Source organism: Nipponia nippon, unplaced genomic scaffold, assembly GCF_047370975.1.
Source record: "Nipponia nippon isolate SJK-2023a ecotype South Korea unplaced genomic scaffold, ASM4737097v1 scaffold_5, whole genome shotgun sequence".
NCBI classification, from domain to species: Eukaryota; Metazoa; Chordata; class Aves; order Pelecaniformes; family Threskiornithidae; genus Nipponia; species Nipponia nippon.
The window spans coordinates 8,054,475-8,073,047 of NW_028262369.1; the positions used below are offsets into that span (position 1 = coordinate 8,054,475).

Here is an 18,573-nt window from a genome sequence, read left to right on the forward strand (position 1 = left end):
GCGTACTTTAAAAAATTCTTTTCCACACAAAGTGAAAGAAAGTTGCATGCGCTGAAAGCTTTCGTAACACGGGGAAGCGTCCTTCAACAATAACGTCATTCAAGAGCAATAATTTGAAGACTCTTTATTGAAACATTCAAATAGTATCTAAAGAATGAAGTTCACTCCAACAGAACTACTCGTTTAACACTTCCAAATATAAAAACATTAAAAATTAATCCTTGTGGCGATAACTTTATCCCCCACAAATCAATCTTATTAACATACTTCATTGCACCAAAGAAACCAGTAAGGAAGACCAGTCAACTTAATTGTGTTTGCACTTTAGAAAAATTGCACTCTGATTTACATAAGTTACCCCAACAGCAAAATTACCCTTGCTCGTGGCACCCCGGCCCCACAGCATCTAGAAGCTGAAAGTTAAATCAAGTGACAGTACAATTCAAAGACCCCAAATTTTTCAGATTATCAAAGTCCTGCTACCGCTGCAGCCGCTCCGGTGTTAATGTACACCTTCGGGGGAGAAAAACCCCCAGGCGAACCCCCAAACCAACCACAGCACTTGTATCCAGCCCCAGAGCCACGGGATGGTTTTCCTCCAACTCAGGTACCTGGGGGGAGCAAGCTTTTCCAATGATCTCCTTTCTGCAAGAGGCTCCGAAGGTGTGCAGCAAAGCAATTACGATAATTTGGGGCGGGGGGGAGACCTGGACACCTGCAATTCATCCAAAGCTTTCCTCACGCACTAAGCGGTCCTAGACACTGCGAGGGTGTGCTGTAGTGTAAATAACCTAGGTAATTCCTTTGAGTCTGTACAATTCCTACAGTAGGTAAGTTACTGTTACTCAAAAAATAAGTGTTGAAGCCATCACAAATGTATTGGTTTTTCAGGCTTTACTACAACCATCTTTAAAAATACACAACAGAAAGAACTCCAGTTACACTACATAAACGTGTTCCATAGCATTCGGTTTATAAACGGCGTGCAAAGGAAAAGAACGGTGTCGGGGCGCTTTCCGGTGGCGGAAGCAGGAGGGCGCTCGGGCACGCGGAGGCACTAGCGCTGTCCGAAAGGCTTAACCCTCCTTAGCGGCGTCCCCACCGCACGAAGGGGTCCGGCCACAGGAGAGCAGGGGATCGCCGCTGGCGGCACAGAGCCCTTCGGCGACTCCCGCGCACACAGGCACCCGCCCCGAATGCCGACCGCCCCACAGCTGCTGGCAATGACGCTCTTTGTAAGGGTGAAAAAAGAAGCGAAAGGGAGCTCGTGTGACTGCAGTAGATGTTTTGCAGGAGAGGCTACACTGAATTTTAAATATTAAAAAGGTGAACGATTGGCAGCTGATTATTTTTTAAAGTGTACTAACATAAAAGAAGATCATTTGACAATTATTAGGTACAGCTGTATTCTTAATCTTGTGCATGGCTGATTGGTTAGTTAGCAACTATCATGCTTAGATCGCTACAGGAAGGATAACTGCCAACTGTGTGTACCAACGTTGATGAGCAGTTAATGAAGGGCACTAGTACTTTGGTGACACTGACGTGTAGAGGATTAAAGCAACTGTAACAAGCGTACAATAAGACAAATCTCTGTCCCATAGGGGGGAATCTGAAATTGTGCAAAATCCCAGTTAACCAGTTACAGTAGTCGTTGCTGTACTAGTGTGTGGCACTCGTCACATTTTAAACGCATCGTTAGTACCCTGCCTCCCAGGGCGCAGGCTTCCTCCGCAAAGTCTGAAAGCCACAGTCTGGATTTTATCTTTGACTTTCTTGTTCCTCTGCCTTCGTGCAGTCGTGGGGCGATTTGTCCCTTGGAACGTCCTCGGCCTCTGCCTTTGTCACCTGTGCCGCCTCCTTCCGCTCCTCTGTTTTCTCTGTCTCCAAAGGTCCTTGCTCCTGGCCCGGGAGCAGCGCTGGGGGTCTCTGATCCAGCTTCTCCAGGTCATCACAGTGGCTGACCGAGCTGGTCTCACTGAGCCCGTCAGAACTTCTTAGGGACCTTTTAAAAATCTTCTGACCTGTAAAGTGTTTGAAGAATGCAGTACCACCCAAGGCAGCAAATACAAGACGCAGTACGCACAAGTTACCTTCCAGAGAGAGCATCTGAATTTTACAACTGCAAAGAAAGAGATTTTATTTGGGTGCTAACTTGTTCCCTAAACAGAGACAGATGCGCAGTTACAGGTGCGCGGGCCAGGCAACAGCACCTGTATCTTCTCCTGTGCACGCAGAGACTATTGAAATTCAGCTGAAAAACAAGCTGCCCACAGGCACGGTGAAGTCATTCCAGGGGAAGGACTTGCACCAAAAAAAAAAAAAATGGCAGGCTGGAAGCCAACCAACTGGAACGGCGAGCTAAAACTGTGGTTTTCCTGCCACTCCAATCAGCATTGACTGCTAACAAACTACACAGCAAGGGCCACAGAGGGAACAGGTCTTCACCCCAGCCTGACACTGTCCACAAAATATTAGGTAGCAACAGAAATACAGTTGCTCAAATCCATGATTAGACATTATTTATGATTTCAAATAAAGCTTTTGGCTTGTTCACCTGCTATTTTTTAACACTCAATAGCCTCATAATATCCCAGAGGAAGATTCCAGGCTTCCCAGGCAGTTGTTAGGTAATGGGATAACAGCTTCCCGCAGCCCCAGGCAGAAGCCTTGGGGAGAAAACAGGCGGGGCCGGTGCCCTGCGCCACGCTTCAATGAAGGTTTTTAAGGCCCTAGAAGATGAGCTCCGGTTCCAGGTATTACGGAAGATGGAAAATCACATGGGTCTTCCTGTGTCATGCGACTGGGATGGCAGATGTTTTGGCAAGGCTTAGAGATAAAACTAAGACACAGCAACTTACCTGGAAGTCTTTGCTTTGCAAGGCTGGAAGTAGGAGTTGGTGGTGGAGTAGTGCCCGTTCCTTGGGCTTTTGATACATACGTAGATTCTGTGGATTCTAGAGAGCCTGCAGGTTAAAAAAAAAAAAAAGTATCCAGTTGATTATGGCAAAAACCAGACAAGTTTTCTGTTCATCTGTATTTCTAGGGACGTAACAATCTTATTTTTACTGCGCATTTCTGAGACGGCACGTGCTAGGTTGATTTGAAACTGCCACTTGATGGTAACGCGTTTCCAAGTGCCTGGGGAGGAGTGCTGAGGCTTGCAAAGACGAGGAAAGTTTCCCCTCGTGCTACTTCACAACACTGCTGCGCCCAATATTCCTCTTCCCCTTGACACAGAACCACAGAATCGTTAAGGTTGGAAAAGACCCTTAAGATCACCGAGTCCAACCGTTAACCCAGCACTGCCAAGTCCACCACTAAACCACGTCCCTAAGCACCACATCTACCTGACTTTTAAATACCTCCAGGGATGGAGACTCAACCACCTCCCCGGGCAGCCTGTTCCAGTGCCTGACTGCCCTTTCGGTGAAGAAAACCTTCCCAGCTGCAAGCTACTGAGCAGTGCCCGTGGAAGGGGTACCTGGCTACGAGGGGGAAGTATTCCCACAGAAACCTTGCTGTTCTCTGCCCTAAGAACCTTCTGGCTGGTGCATCCAGAATCGGGAAGAAAGATCCCAATACTGCAGAAAGCCTTCCTCGCTGTTTGCGGAGACACACAGGCAGCTGGGCTGTGTTCTAGGTCCGACAGACACTTTGCCGAGTTCAGGAATATTCTTAAGACTCTGCCACACTTTTTACAGTGAAAATTTATCAGTTTGGAAAGTACTATGTTAGTACATCAGTCTTAGTGACGGAAAAGCTGTGGACAGTCCTGTTCACATCACCAGACACGAGTTACAAACATACGAGTAAAATAACAGTCTTTTACATTGTAATATTCCATTCGTTACCGTCTCCCACGGCGCCGCGTTCACGCTAGCCTTCAGCTAGTTTTAGCCTGTCCTTGCCAGACCTTGCGCTACTTAGCGGGCAAACCGGAGCTGTATCAGCGTGGCAACAGCCGGACGATGCCTCAAACCAGGATTTCAGGCAGAGGCACCGAGTTCCAGCAGCGCAGCGGAACGTCCGAGTGCCGCTTTGCAAGCGCCCTCAGGAGGATGCATGTGCATATCCACGGGGAAGCGACGTTCCAGCGCCTGAGCTACCCTGCTCCCTTACGTAGATTTATAAACACAGCATAAATGCCAGACTCTTGCAGCAAAGACGCAGAAATGAGTCCTCTATTAATAAATGCCAATGTCTAATATAGCTTTTTTAATATGACTCAACATGCAAGAACAAAATGTAAACTGCACAAGTGAGAAGATTGTCCTGTTGGGCGTTACAGAAATAGTGAAGAGCATGCTCCTTTACATCCCGAGGGTGGATTATGTCGCTCACGATCAGATCAGCACAAGAAGCGCGTTGAATTTTAGTATAAAATTGGAAACAGTTCGAACGACAGCATAACATGGCTGCAGATGCACTGAGTCCTACCTGCTGTTAAATTAAATGTTCTTCCCTTTGGGGAGGCTTGGAACGGAGAAAACCAGTTCAGCACAGAGCCTACTACAGGTATTTGTCGGAGCAGTCCCTGCAAAGTACACAATTAAACGCTGGCTGGTGAGCAAGCTGCCCACGTCGTGACAAGTTACTTCAGGTTACCCAGATAACTGATTTTTACAGCCTCACCTCTTCCAGAAGTCGCTCTTCATTTGCTTTCTGAAGCTGAAGTTGTGCTTCCTGTATCCCTTTTCTAACAACTTCAGTCATGTTTTCCAACAGCTAATAAAAACCAGAAGTTACATTGTCATATACATTATTTGGACTGGAAATTGTCTTTTTAGTTCAGGTTTTGAGGATGTAAACATGGTAGTCAGATATTTTTCTACTTTAAGACAGTATTTGAGAAGCACCATTTCATTATGACTGTAAATTAAAGATGTATGGGCCAACCGCAGGATTTTTAAAAGATATACCCAGAGGACAGAATGTCATTTTACGCAGGAATGGTACCTATTTTTTCACTTTTACTTAGAGACGAGCCTGTGACCCAAATTCTTCAAAGATCGGCTTAGCACAAGTGTTCGTCAGATGCCGAATCTGACTGGGAAAAATTTTTAGGTTTATAGAGTAGATTTTGGTTTCTGTAAGTGCCGAGGACTTAACCAGCCTCACACTAAGTCCAACCAGGTACGCGTCAGTTCAACTTTGTTTTTCAAATTTAATATGTGACTGCCAAGCCGATCCCTGTGATGTCAGTGATGTTTTACACGGCAAAGGACAAGCAGCTTACTGGGAGAGCTGTAGAGGCAATAAATGAACAAACCCAAGAGATCAGAAAACAAAGTCACAATTTTGTCATGTGCAAGACAAATGCCAATGTCCGTAACTTACTACAGGTTTTAATATTGCACAAGGCCTAGGTGACAGGCACTTCCTCCGAAATGCCAACAATTTGGGTTACTGTCAGTTAATAAAAGCAAAGGAAAAAGAGGAAGCTGCTCCTTTTCCCTGGAGAGAGGCAAGCCAGGAATTCGCCACCATGGCAAGCGAAATACCCCCATGCGCTGACTACAGAAAGGACCGCAACAGGGTTGCGTTTAGAGTACAAGGAAGAACCGCTGTGTTTTCTGGTCCAGTCAAGATGTTTGTCTTTAGTTGTGGTTCTGCCTTTTATCTGTAGGTCCTGAGGGCTTGCTGATACCGGAGTAGGTTTTTTTTCTAAAAGCTTCCCTCTTGTACGCCAAACATCACTTATCTAAATGATGCAAGTGTCATTCTCACCGACTGGTTCTGCTTCTCACTTTTGGATCAATTGGTGTCAGATCCTTCCAGTACCACAGATTTATTGTAGCTGGTTCCAAGGACTGCACCTTTCTGAGTCCTCCACTACTCTTTGCTCCTCCCCAGAAGCTTCAGGATCAGAGTGGCCCATATTCCAACATTCGGTTCCTAATCTCTCAACTACGACGGTTAAAAACCGGACAGTACTCTACAGGCAAACCATCTTTCACCTCGCCCTCAAAACAGCATAGGAAGTCAGGAGTGGGCAGAAAGTCTCCAGAAAACACTGCTAGAAAAAGTTGCATTGCCAAAATCAACATATTCCCATGGGCAGAAACAGGCAAAGGATTTCTGAAGTTCGGTTTATTTTTTAGGTGAGGAAATGCCGTGGCCAACGCCACAGGAACAAAAGGACATTCACTCATTTGTGATGCAGGTCATTTAGGGATTCTACTTTGGAGAACATTTGGAGAACTCTAATCAGGTAAATGCTTTTACTAAAAGGAGTTGCATCATCAGCTTTATTACTTCAATAGGTAATTTGTAATTTCCATTTTTAAGCCACCAGTTTAAAGGTTTTCACACATTTTAGGGCACAGTCTCATCTTAAAGCTGGTATAAACAACCTCAATCCCACCACATCTACTGGTGATGAGAAACACCAGCTCAAATCAGCCCTCACCTTCCTTTTTTTCTTTGACAGCTTAAATTTTAGTGATAAAATGAGCCTATTTCAGTACTACAGAAGTTTTTCATTAGAACTACTGAACACAGGACCATGAACAGAAGTCAGGACATTCTCAGGATATCATAATCCTGTAACAAAAGTCCTCCTTATGTGGACACAGATCGTTACTTCCACAGTAATTAATACCATTTGTTGCGGGCAAGTACAAATTTTTACTTTCACAAAGAACAAAACCATGTCCTGAAGCCAATATGGAAAGGGAAAAAAAAAAAAGTGCTGAAATTCCCTGAGATTTATTAATACATACTCTCGAGTTTTCTTCAATTTCTCTGCCTGTTGCTGCAATAGTTTCAACTAACTCGGACACGTCCAGATCCTCAGTCACCATGCCAATATAAACGCAGTTCTTCTGCCCTCCGAATTCTGGACCTGTGAGAAGAGGGAGAATCAAGTCGTTGCGATGCACAAAAATGCATTCTCACAACCGGTGCAACACTCGTGCTTGCGAATCTGGAAACCCTAATACATACACACACACGCACGCTTCGGTAATTAAGGGCAGCATCTGCATAGGTATAAATTATGCAGACTATAAAAGCTCAGCCCTGTGGGTTTTCAAAAAGAGAAGAGAAAATAACATCTCAACAAGAAAAACAGTGGATATTTTATACAGCCAAGGAGCGGTACAATAAGTATCAGGGCTGAAGAGGCTTCAAACTCGTTACTTTCTGCCCTTTACAGATTACTTGGTTCCGCAGTTCTAGGGCACGTAATTTTTGAAAGCTGACTAGAAGAAGATCAGAGTTCTGAGCAAGCAAATTAATATTATTTCAGCTATAACGTGGCACTATGTAAACGTGAAAGTGCTGCTAATTATCCTGAAAGTCATGTGAAGCTTTTAATCTACCCACAGAAAGCAGTGAACTGGTCAGTGGGGTTGAATGAGATCTGCTTGTCACTAGATAGGGCAGTAACTGAGAAGGCGCGCTTTACAAAGAGGAACGCTGCAGCTTTTATTCTTTCTGACAAGGAAAGACTTTGGTTTAGTTGCTGGTAAGTCAGTTTTCACACTTATTTCTGAGAACAGCGCACCTTGCTCACCTGCTGAACATTTACCAACTGAAACAGGGCTGAGGAGGAAACAAAAGTTACCGATGTCGTTTCTACAATAACCATACACACCGCAGTGTCATTTTGCATTATAATGACCTATGTACGAATGATCTACTGAACCGTAACACGGCCAGTAAAAGGACTGTTAGCTTGAACAGAAGTTTTTTAAATAGTGCAATTACCCAAAGAAAAAGTGAGATCCGACTCCAGTTCATTTAATTTTTTCAGAAGTTCTGTATTGATTTTTTCTAGTTCTTTTTCTTGTTTGTCATCATTCTTCCCATCACTGTGATGGCTGTATCTTCAAACCAAGCCAGAAAACAGTAATTTCACTTTACAGTACATACAAAAATATACAGACATTCAGCACGTTTCTACAAACTTCTGTATTTTACCAACCAAAAACCTCAAAACATCGCGGCTTAGATCAACAAATTTACTGGCATTTGTCATCAGAGATCTTGGGGTGAGGGGAGGTTGCTGCTGCAAGCTTAACCGAGCACAGCAGATTTCTAGGTAATACATTGATCGTACTTCAACTGTTTTGACCATACAGCGTCCTTCCCGGCAGACAGCGTCAGAGGATCAGAACAGACGCTTGAAGGGTTTTATTCAGTATATTAGTGAATCCCACTACAGATAAAAATCTAAGTTATACAGTAGGATGCACTTGCATATTACAGATCTGCCTAACAGATCCACACACTGCCTGCAATGTCAGAACTGTTGCCCTAGTTTTGCCAAAACAGCTCTTCAGCTTTTCTTAAAAAAAGAAAAAAAAAAAAAAAAAATCTCAAAGTAAGCAACATTAAAAAGGTCATTTTTTAAAAAGCACTCAAAAGCTTCACCTGGGTGCAAAGCCAGATACTAATCAGCAAACAAGACATACAAATCACCACTAGAGAGATCACGTATTCCTTTCTGTTAATGCACAGTCTATCCAAACATATAATGAAGAAAATATTGAAAAATTTACCTTACAACACCTAATCCTGGCCAGCTGAGATCTTCAATATACAACAGGCCTACTGTTCTTCTCACTTCTTGCTCAAATTCCTCTCTCAGTTGCAGTGTACTTGTCAATACCGGTATCTTCATTTTTAAGCAGTCTACTAACTGATCAACATCTTGTATTTCAGTTCCTAAAACTAAAGAGCTGATGTGTTAGTGTGTGATAAAAGCGAACGGACATACACATAGATGCCTGAATTAAATAAGTAATCTGTAAAGAAGCCACTCTAAGTCAATCATAAGTATAACTTACAGACAGTATTGAAACATCTTGATCTATCTAACAGAGTGTTTTTCCTCAGTTATCTAGCCGCTGATACACCAAAATGGAGAGAGCTAACGATTGCATAAAAAATAAGCTAATAAAAAGGATTTTCTGATGTTACAAATAAGGACAATACCCTTCTTCATTACATAAGTAGCTAGCATCAGAAAAATTCCTCTTCCATAGCTAAACAGATCATAAATTGGCTTCCATACTGGTTAAAAAAAGAAAAAAAAAATCATCACAGCATCACCAAGTTATTTTATTCTAAAATCCACTTTTCAGTGTGCACCAGGATCCTCTCACGTCAGGTATCAGTGTCAGGTGTTTTGATACCCTAAGCTGTTCACCCCACAGAAGCTAAAAGGAGACACCACGCATCACCCCGAGCCCCTTCAAGTTGCTCTGTGCGTCTGCTGCATCTAAACAAAGTATGTACGCAGTGCTGGCTTAAACATGAAATTTAAGACACTTTCCAAAACACAGATTTTAATTTTTTTCCCCTCTTACATCACTAATTATAGAAAAACCTAGAGGTTTAGTAAATAATTCTTTTAGTTAAGTACCTATATTTTGAACACAAGCACCATTTCAGTGTTGAAACACCTGTGTAGAAAGGTCAAACATCATCATCTTGTGTTAAGCAGCTGGGAGGAGGAAAAGTAGGGATGATTTATCCTTCATATTTCTTTTATAACTGTCACAAACAAAGAGCATCTCCCCTTGCTTTTCCTAATGAATTTAAAAAATAATCAAAGTCTCTCTCTGCAGAAGTAGCGAGGCAATCTCACGTACAACAGCTGAGCCACCTCTAATGCACCCATTGCCACGGCACAACAGAATGATAAAGCCAAGACAGTTTTGTTTATTAAAAAAATCCTCACCGCAGGAGAATATACTAGAGTTTCTTGAGTACATCTGCTTTTACACCGTGAGATTGTTCTACAATCCTATAGCAAATCCCAGTTTTTACAAGTGGCTGAATTAAGTGAATGTTACCTGCAGAAGTCATTAGTGGGCTAAAACGCACACATGTGCCTTCATCTTCCAGTTCTACCACATCAACGCCACTGGCAGGAACCAGCTGTGCCAGCTGCTCTCCTAGCTGAAGGGATGAGACACAGTTAAAGAAGTGCACAGAGCACGACCTCCTGCAGCCGCTGACTCGGGCTAGACTCGGGAGAAGCACACACTAAACACAGTTTTCTGTATTTCTCAAGATCACTTCTTGTAACAAAACACTGCAGCTTGCTGGTGATACGACAAAGTTGGACATATACTTAAAACAATGAAAATTTAGGATAAGCTACAAGCGTTACAAGTCAAAAGTTTCAGCAAAGTTGTCCTTGGCATTACGTATGCCATGACTACTATGCAACTGATGCAAAATAGTTATGGGCTCAGCTCTCTGAAAGCACAGGTTTCTAGAATTAATTCTCTTAAGATCTGGAAAAGACAGACCGCCTATTCAGGCATACACAGACATTGTCAGTGAAGTATCCAGCTGATTAAAGAGTTCTGAAGTTTTCACATTGTCCTGGTTTCAGCTGGGATAGAGTTAATTTTCTGCCTAGTAGCTGGTGTAGTGCTGTGGCTTGGATTTAGGATGAGAACAGTGTTGATAACACACTGATGGTTTAGTTGTTGCTAAGTAGTGCTTACACCAGTCAGGGACTTCTCAGCTTCCCGTGCTCTGCCCAGTGCACAAGAAGCTGGGAGGGGGCACAGCCAGGACAGCTGACCCCGACTGGCCAAAGGGCTATTGCGTACCGTATGACGTCATGCTCAGTATAGAAACTGGGGGAAGAAGGAAGGGTGGGGGCGTTCAGAGGGATGGCGTCTGTCTTCCCAAGTGACCGTTACGCGTGATGGAGCCCTGCTTTCCTGGGGATGGCTGAACACCTGCCTGCCGATGGGAAGGAGTGAAGGAATTCCTTGCTTTGCTTGTGTGCGCGGCTTTTGCTTTACCCATTAAACTGCCTTTATCTCAACCCACGAGCTATCTCACTTTTACTCTTCCCATTCTCTCCCCCATCCCACCGGGGGAGCGAGCGAGCGGCTGCGCGGTGCTCAGTTGCCGGCTGGGGTTAAACAACGACACACATATTCCCACAAGACCAAGAAAAAAAATCTACTACCGAAAGCTTAAGATGCAGTAATAATTTCAGTTGTAATTACATGTAGAATAATCAGAGATGTGAAAGCAACTTTCCTTCAGAGCAAATTCATCTTTTTAATCCAAAATACCTACTAGTTTTGCAAAGGATATCAGATCAAGAATAACTATCAAACTAGTGTCCCAAAGGTTTTATTATTACTGATGAACCCCTGGAAGCATTCCACTGTCACTTCTTTTTTCCTAAAGAGAAAAAGCATCCATTCTTACCCACTGATTGAAAGTGTCATAAATGTGTCTTTCGTTGCTTATTATGGGGTGCTGAATAGTTGAGGCCTGTGCAGCATGTGAGGTTTGATCTGAATCCAAAGATATAAGAATCACAGAAGTGGATTTTTATTTACTTAATTAAACAAAAGGCAACCTAAAATTTAGATAAAAGACAATTACATATCCTAGGCAATGTAACACATCTACACGATGTACTGGACCTAAAGCAGACTAACAAGGATTTTTTTTTTTTTTTAAAAGGTATGCTAAACATGACAAATACAGCAAGTAAAACAGTGTTGAATATACTAGTTTTTAAAACAACCCATAAAATACTTCTTTCAGTTCTGAAGTTCAAATGCCCCAATGGAAATAAAAACAATGTTTTCACAAAGCAAAGCCCTGTCACAGCAGGCTGCAATATTTAATTTGATGCATTCAGCTATTTTTTTTTACCAAGTTTTAAGGACTACGTTCTGTTTTAAACCATACAAAAATAATACTAAGGATTTAAGAGTCCATTATACACATAAAACATGCAGAAATGGCCAAATATCTTACATCCTTATAATGCAGGTAGATGACCTCTCCCTAGTAAAGCTTTTCAAATAAATGCATCAATGTACAAAGCAATCCAAGTCACTGGACCAGGATGAATAGGTTTACTTTGTAAGTGCAACCACTAATTAGATGAAAACCAAAACCAAACCTCCCCCATGTCCAACACAAAAAAAATCCACAGGGAATTCAAATCAACATTCATAACAAAACTACAACATTTTCTAGCAGTCTTTTGCCTCATCCCAGCTGAACACTTCCCCACCCTCAGAGCGTGCACAAACCAACAGCACAACTATGTCCTCTGTTGCAACTGACAGGACAAAAATCCTTTTTCTTGGAGAGCACGTCTAAGTAAGAACGCTCTGCTCAGAGCCGCACGTGGCACGGCTACTGTATACCCACAACAGTATTTCCAGAGCTGTTCCCAATGTGTTGTGCTATTTTTAAAACTATTGCAACAGCAAGTGTAATCAGTAAGACAGAGAAACGTGGTTCTTGCAACTAGCCACTAAAAGTTTAAAAGGAACAGAAAGCCTGAACAAAACCATGGAAGGTCTTCCCCCATCACTACACTCAAACACAGCCTGCAGCTTATAAGATACCTCCATCACCTGCTCTCAAGATCAAAATCATATGCAAATCTCTCCTCACTCAAGAAGGCAGAAAATGACTTGTTATGAAAATTTAAAACACTGCAGTCTATCTAAAAAAAGAACCTATCACACGTATGGAGTCTATCACTAGATTATGACCAGCATTCCCAACCTTTCTAACAGCACGTTACACAAGAGAAGCGCACTACATAACATTTACCTCATCAAATTCATGTTACGAATTAGTTGTTTTAAAAACTATAAAGAGAGGTTTTTTGGTTTTGTTTTTAAATAAATCACATACCTCTATTTGAATATTCCTGGAAGAACTTGAAAACCACCACTGGTGAACTCAGTTCATCTTCAACCTTAAAAAAGAATTAAGATATATTTTCACATATTTTTTAAAGATTTAACTCTGTGTATAAATCCTTAGACTGCTGAGCAGAGCAGGTCATTTTGTTTTGCCAGCAGTAACAATGTTCACACTATCTCAGTATTAGAAGTTAACGCTCTGCGTGTGAGCAAACATACCTGTAAACACATGAAAGTAAATCATTATTCAGTTAAAGCAGAACTGTATTGATCTAAGGTATGCACAATTAAAATTTGGGCACCATAAAGCAAGAAACCTAAGCGTGTTCATTAGCAAATATACCGTACTAAGTAGTTTATTTAGCTTTAAGTATATTCAGACATTAACATTAAAAAAATTCTCTTGGAAATCGCCCCAGAATCATTGGAGAACATCAACAAAGTTCCAGCAGGAATAACAAGATTATAATTGATCCTGCTTTGGGGGTAGGAGAAATGGACTAGGCAACTTCTGGAGACAATCTGAGGCTATGTTTCACAATCCTAAAAATACAAGGTTTATTTAAGCAGAAGGGGGAAGTGCTACAGTTACTTGAACTCCCAAGGCCACTAACACTCTTGGAAAAACAACTTTTACAAAAATCGTTGTTGTCACTCAGAATGATCCACGAATTATCTATTGCCCCAGAAAACTAAGCTGAATGTATTTTCTATACTTCAAGTGTCAATTAAAATCAGGGGCAGGGGGAGGGGAGTAAAACCAGCAAACCAAACATCTCACAGAAACTGAATTTGGAATGAATACATTACATGTAATTTCTAAAACTATTTTTAGTGTCAAAACCTCAGCTGGGATAATTTTTGTGTACAGTTTCACAGTATCATCTCAACAGCAGAGTAAGATGCATCCAGAATGCATTAGATGGGCTTATGGAAACTGGCTTCATAAATGTATTACTGAACAAATCCATGTTTTAAATGGAATTAAATCAACTTCTGGAAACAATTTCTGGAAGTTGTTCTGTCAGCTCCACTAAGTGCATGACTACACAGCAATTAAACAAATAGAATCTAGAGGTCATGCACAACCAAGCCACACAATTTCACTGAACACCAGAACTTAATTAGAAAGATACCAAGCATCTTCAAAACAATGGCTATGATTTAATTAATATTTTTAAATAACTTTTTTTAATCAAAGTTATTCTTATCATCTATCAAGCAACGACTAAGCTATACAACCAAAGTATTAAATGTAGACTGTACCGAAGTTTTAATGAAATCCAGGTTTTTCAAGTTTTCCAGCAACCTTTGACTCTAGAAGACCACGGCAGAAGGGAAACAAAAGGAAGAGACAAACACACAGTTTTAGAAGTTGAAAATTATTCTGAAAAACATTAGTCACTACCATCATTTCTATTTCTGAACAAACCCCTATGACACGTCGGAGATTCATCCAGTTCTTATTTGTAAATTTAGAATGTAACGGAAAAGTATTTTCTGTTTTTAGTAAAACGCCAACTACAAAGTATTTTCATTAAAATAAAGTCTTGGTGTATTTGTTGACAAAGTTCCAGAGCTATTACAACTCCATCGAGTAACTAAAGCACAGTATGTAGCAGAGCAGTTAATCTTCTCAAAGCTACCATAGCAACTGGTTATGATGGCTTTCTAAATTATTTTCATTAGAAAAGACATTCTTATGCTGTGGTTTAAGACTATTAATAGACTACTATAAAAGCTATGGTCAATCTTAGATGCCACAAAATCTTGATGACTAATGATACTTTATCACTCTTCTAGGTCTTTCATGCCAACAGCTTCTTCACTAACCGTTACAGAAACTTTCCATTTCCATTTTGCCCTTCTTTGAATTTTTGGTAAGCGCTGTACCTTAAGGAAAAGTGTTTCGCATATAAACAATGCATTTTTTAACTAACACATTATATTGGACCTTAATTTTTCCTAGGGTAAGGACTCAACTTCAAAAATAGTGCACTTGCCACTGTATCTAAAGAAATGTTTTGAAGTCCTTTTTGTCAGGTATTTATAATTTACTACTACTTAAATCAATACGATGCCGAGTAGGAGAACAAGAAAGTCTTTCTCTGAACAGCTTTCACACAAAATAGGCAAAATAGAGAAGTGACAAAAAAAAAAAAAAGGAAGTGACTATGTTATTTTACTGTTTAGAAAGAACATAGGTAAGTATTTCTTAGTAAAAAACCTAATAAAACATACAATCTAATAGTAAAAGCACATCCCTCCCCCAAACGCTTTAGTCTGCTTTCATAATTTATTTGTAACATGATATGAACCAATATGCTATACTGTCAACAACTACAATATTTGTAGTTCATTCTTCTACAACGCATCACAATAATCAAAAAGATGTATGAACAGCTATTATAAAAACATTCCTAAGGGTAACGGTGTTCTGTGATAGCCATCTGGATATCGCTCATACTGTCGTTGCTATCTGAACTTTGTTTCTGCTTGGAGACTCAAACTGTTAAATGTGACGGTGAGGATTCTTAAGAGCAATCTCCAACCCATAATCAAAGCAGCGAAGTACCCATAAACAATGTGTCAACAAGCTGTTGCTTACTAGTTGTGAAGCATGCTTTATCCTCTCCACAATCCCATCGTGGCCCAGGTACTGCAAGGAGAGCCACAATGGCAGGGCACGGAGCTTCTCTACGGGCTGACTCGATGTCAGCCCAGCTGCTAAGGACTAAAGAGGAAAACAAACAATAAACAAACCACTATTAACCTCTCTTTAATTATTCAATTTTTGCCAGCTTATGCAATGTGTCGCAGCTTAAATAGGGGAGCTTTTGCAAATTATAATTTAGACGCTTATGAAGAACAAGACACTACACCATGATCAAAATTAAGGTCTCAAGACCTTGAGAGTAATGACTGAGAAGTTAAACATACCAAAGATGGATCCTCATGCCGGTACAGTGTCACTGCAGGCACAGCTGGGAGACCCAGCCAGGAACCCAGAGTAAGAGTCATGCTGTCACATTTTGTAGCAGCCTGAAGTTTATTACAATAAGCAGAATATAAGCCATATATATTTTGATTAGATCATGACCTTAAAATCTAGAGCACATTATTAAGTTTCCAGATATAGGAAAACATACCAGTACAGAAGAGGAGACGTAACCCAAAGCCAAAGTTGCCAAATTCACACTAGAAAAATAAAGTAGTTTTAGCACATATTAAAAATGTATTAAGAAACTGCATTTTAATCTTCAGTTTAAATATTTCATGTTGATGTGTATAGGGAGGTAATTTTTGTTCGTATATTTTTCATTATCAATGCAGTAGATGTCGCTACTTGGTATTCCAAGATTGAAAACCCAAAAGTAAAAATCCATTTCCATCTAAATATGTTTCAGTCCAACCTTTGGGGAAGCCATCCCCTGAAGTCCTACCCATAATTCAGCATCAACCTGGTATCAGAAATAAATAGCATGCAAATATAACACTATACAGTGAAATATCAGGAGAACCAGAGTCCCCACTCCAGAATAAAAAAGAAAAAAAAAAAAATCTTAAAGCAATGGAGTCTTCAATAACATTGTTTAAGTTCTTGGCATTTCTTTTCCTCTTGGTTTAATCCTCTTCGCAGTTACGCTGCACACTGCACTTGCAGCTGTCTCCTTGACAGCCTTCATTAAGGTGTCATCTCTTACACACTCATTTCATTCTCCTTTCTCATTCTCAATAACCACCATATAACGTCTCCCCTGACTTGTCCTATAAGGTCTTTTTATTCGTATTCTAAGCTCTTCAAAGCAAGGGCAGATAAGATTGCCATCTCAGTAAAAGTAACCACTAACCTATGCCGAAATAATCACTCCAATTAATTATTCCTGTATATGTAAAACAATCTCATACAGTGACAAAATTATAACCATATAAAATGCTTAATATGGCAAAAACAAAGACGGTCCTATGGCCCTCTACTAGCTGGTTAGCTGTAAAATTACGTGCTGTCCATTAGTCAGACTTTTTAACGAATATAGTTATACAGAAATAAATTTTAAGTTTCCTACCCTTCTACATGGAGCCACATGTTATACTGCTCACAAAGTTCCTTCAGTCGGCCAAGTTTATCTGTGTGCCCAGCACCTGGTGTCCCTTTGTTGAAAAGGAAAAAAGGCAATCGCAAAGGATAAGCATGCAAACTAGGACTCTACATAAAAGGACCTCTTGTACTGTTGTCAAAAAAGTCAGACAAGAGCAGGAAAGAGGGTGTTTAAAAAGAGCCCACTACACAATATTCATATCTCTTTCATCATGACTTACAAGCAATCGAAATTCTAGACAAAATATAAAGATACTTGTTTCGCTTGTCAATATACGTTCAAAACACTTAGAAAATTAGATGTCCTAGGCACTAAAAGACTCAGCAGCCTCAGATAAGAAATGCAGACATTTTTAACGTGTTCAAAGTATGATCTCAGACAAAGGAAACTAAACCAAGATTAACATCTTAGATACTTTTCCAATTCCAAAGCAAATAACAGTCACCTCCTTCCTTTGTACTTAAAACGGATTTTGTTCACAAGCAGTTCTGTTTAATTAACTAGAAGAAAAATATAATTTTTAAAGCTAAAGTTGATGGCACATGCATCAAAAAAATTCTGAAGTGTTAATGAGAAACTGATTTTCAACAAGAGATTTGCACTCACTGAAATAAGTTCTAGTCATATTAATACATCAGCTGACATAAGCAGAACTGTAGCAGTACAATCCAGCTTTAAATCAGTTAAATAAAAACCCCTCTAGACAAATAATTATTGTGTGGTCACTAAGATATTTCCTGATAGTTCTTGACATGCAACCACTAAGCTGTTTAAGAAAATATATTTTTATTTTGGATTTCAGATATATTCATGAAATAGCGTGCTTTTTTGTTATTGTTTGTCCACAGCACTTACCAGCATTGGCCACAAGCAACAAAGGCAGTTTTCCAGACTCAACATCATCTTTAATCAATCTGTCCAACAAAGCAACATCCTGTTATCAATAAGAAAGAGATATGTATTTATAAATATGTTTGTCAAACAATGCAGAATTGTTTCTGCTGAACTGGAAAAATGCATGAAGAGTGAAAACGGACAGCATTCTGAAGTTCTGGAAGACATTCTTAATGTCTTTGTTTGTGGCTTGCAGTCTCTTCTTCTCAAAGGTGAAATAACCCAAAGGTCAGACAAAGCATTTGTGAAAACTACACCACAAATACATCATGTCATTTGTAAACGTACCTCCGACCACACGTATTCTGGAGATCTTGGACTAAAAAGCACCTTACTGTATGCCATTAAAAATATCTTGCAAATGACAAGACCAAGATACAAGCTGCTGGCTTTTTAGAAGATTTCAATCTGTGATTTGTACGGCTATAACACAGAAGACTTAGAGCTTGAAAAAGTAAGTACATTAATAAGCTTTTCCTAGCAACATACTTGACATTCATTTAATGAGGGGTTTAAAAAAAATAAAAAGGAAAAAAAGAGCTCTTAAGACAAACTTACCATTTGATGCTGAGATCCAAACATAGTGTTACAAGGCACACGGCACATGCAAGAAAGGGGTAACCCTAGCTGCAATAGAAATGATGAAATTTCAACAACTGAGACATGCTTATTTCAAGCATTCACAGAAATATACACAGTGACACAAAAAATAGTAAACATGACAATAAAAAGCTGGATTTTACATTACAACGTAAGTTTCCTGCTAAAACTTAGAATCAAATTAATAGCAAAGAAAAGAAAGCACAAGAGAAATTGGAAAAAAAAAAACAACAGTCAACTTTTGGTTAGCACATCAACTGCGTTCCGATTTTCTAATGAGATACCCGCGCCCTGTACAACAGCCTAAACTCAATCCT

General features: G+C 40.3%; 1 protein-coding gene across 2 annotated transcripts in view; it reads right to left on the bottom strand.

The window, feature by feature from the left end:
* Positions 1 to 109: 109 nt before the first annotated feature.
* The window catches only part of PDXDC1 (pyridoxal dependent decarboxylase domain containing 1), a 34,019-nt gene continuing 15,555 nt past the window's right edge, over positions 110 to 18,573 (bottom strand). For both annotated transcript variants that reach the window (XM_087731515.1, XM_087731514.1), the window contains exons 7-23: positions 18,215 to 18,283; positions 17,618 to 17,696; positions 16,730 to 16,814; positions 15,812 to 15,860; positions 15,603 to 15,704; positions 15,271 to 15,396; positions 13,929 to 13,979; positions 12,652 to 12,715; positions 11,194 to 11,282; positions 9,807 to 9,912; positions 8,508 to 8,679; positions 7,714 to 7,832; positions 6,726 to 6,847; positions 4,636 to 4,728; positions 4,441 to 4,537; positions 2,862 to 2,966; positions 110 to 2,024 (exon numbers count right to left, since the gene is read on the bottom strand). In XM_087731515.1, coding sequence (XP_087587641.1) covers positions 1,762 to 2,024; positions 2,862 to 2,966; positions 4,441 to 4,537; positions 4,636 to 4,728; positions 6,726 to 6,847; positions 7,714 to 7,832; positions 8,508 to 8,679; positions 9,807 to 9,912; positions 11,194 to 11,282; positions 12,652 to 12,715; positions 13,929 to 13,979; positions 15,271 to 15,396; positions 15,603 to 15,704; positions 15,812 to 15,860; positions 16,730 to 16,814; positions 17,618 to 17,696; positions 18,215 to 18,283 — 1,791 coding nt within the window. In that variant the 3' untranslated portion in view covers positions 110 to 1,761. The remainder of the gene's footprint in view (positions 2,025 to 2,861; positions 2,967 to 4,440; positions 4,538 to 4,635; positions 4,729 to 6,725; positions 6,848 to 7,713; positions 7,833 to 8,507; positions 8,680 to 9,806; positions 9,913 to 11,193; positions 11,283 to 12,651; positions 12,716 to 13,928; positions 13,980 to 15,270; positions 15,397 to 15,602; positions 15,705 to 15,811; positions 15,861 to 16,729; positions 16,815 to 17,617; positions 17,697 to 18,214; positions 18,284 to 18,573) is intronic.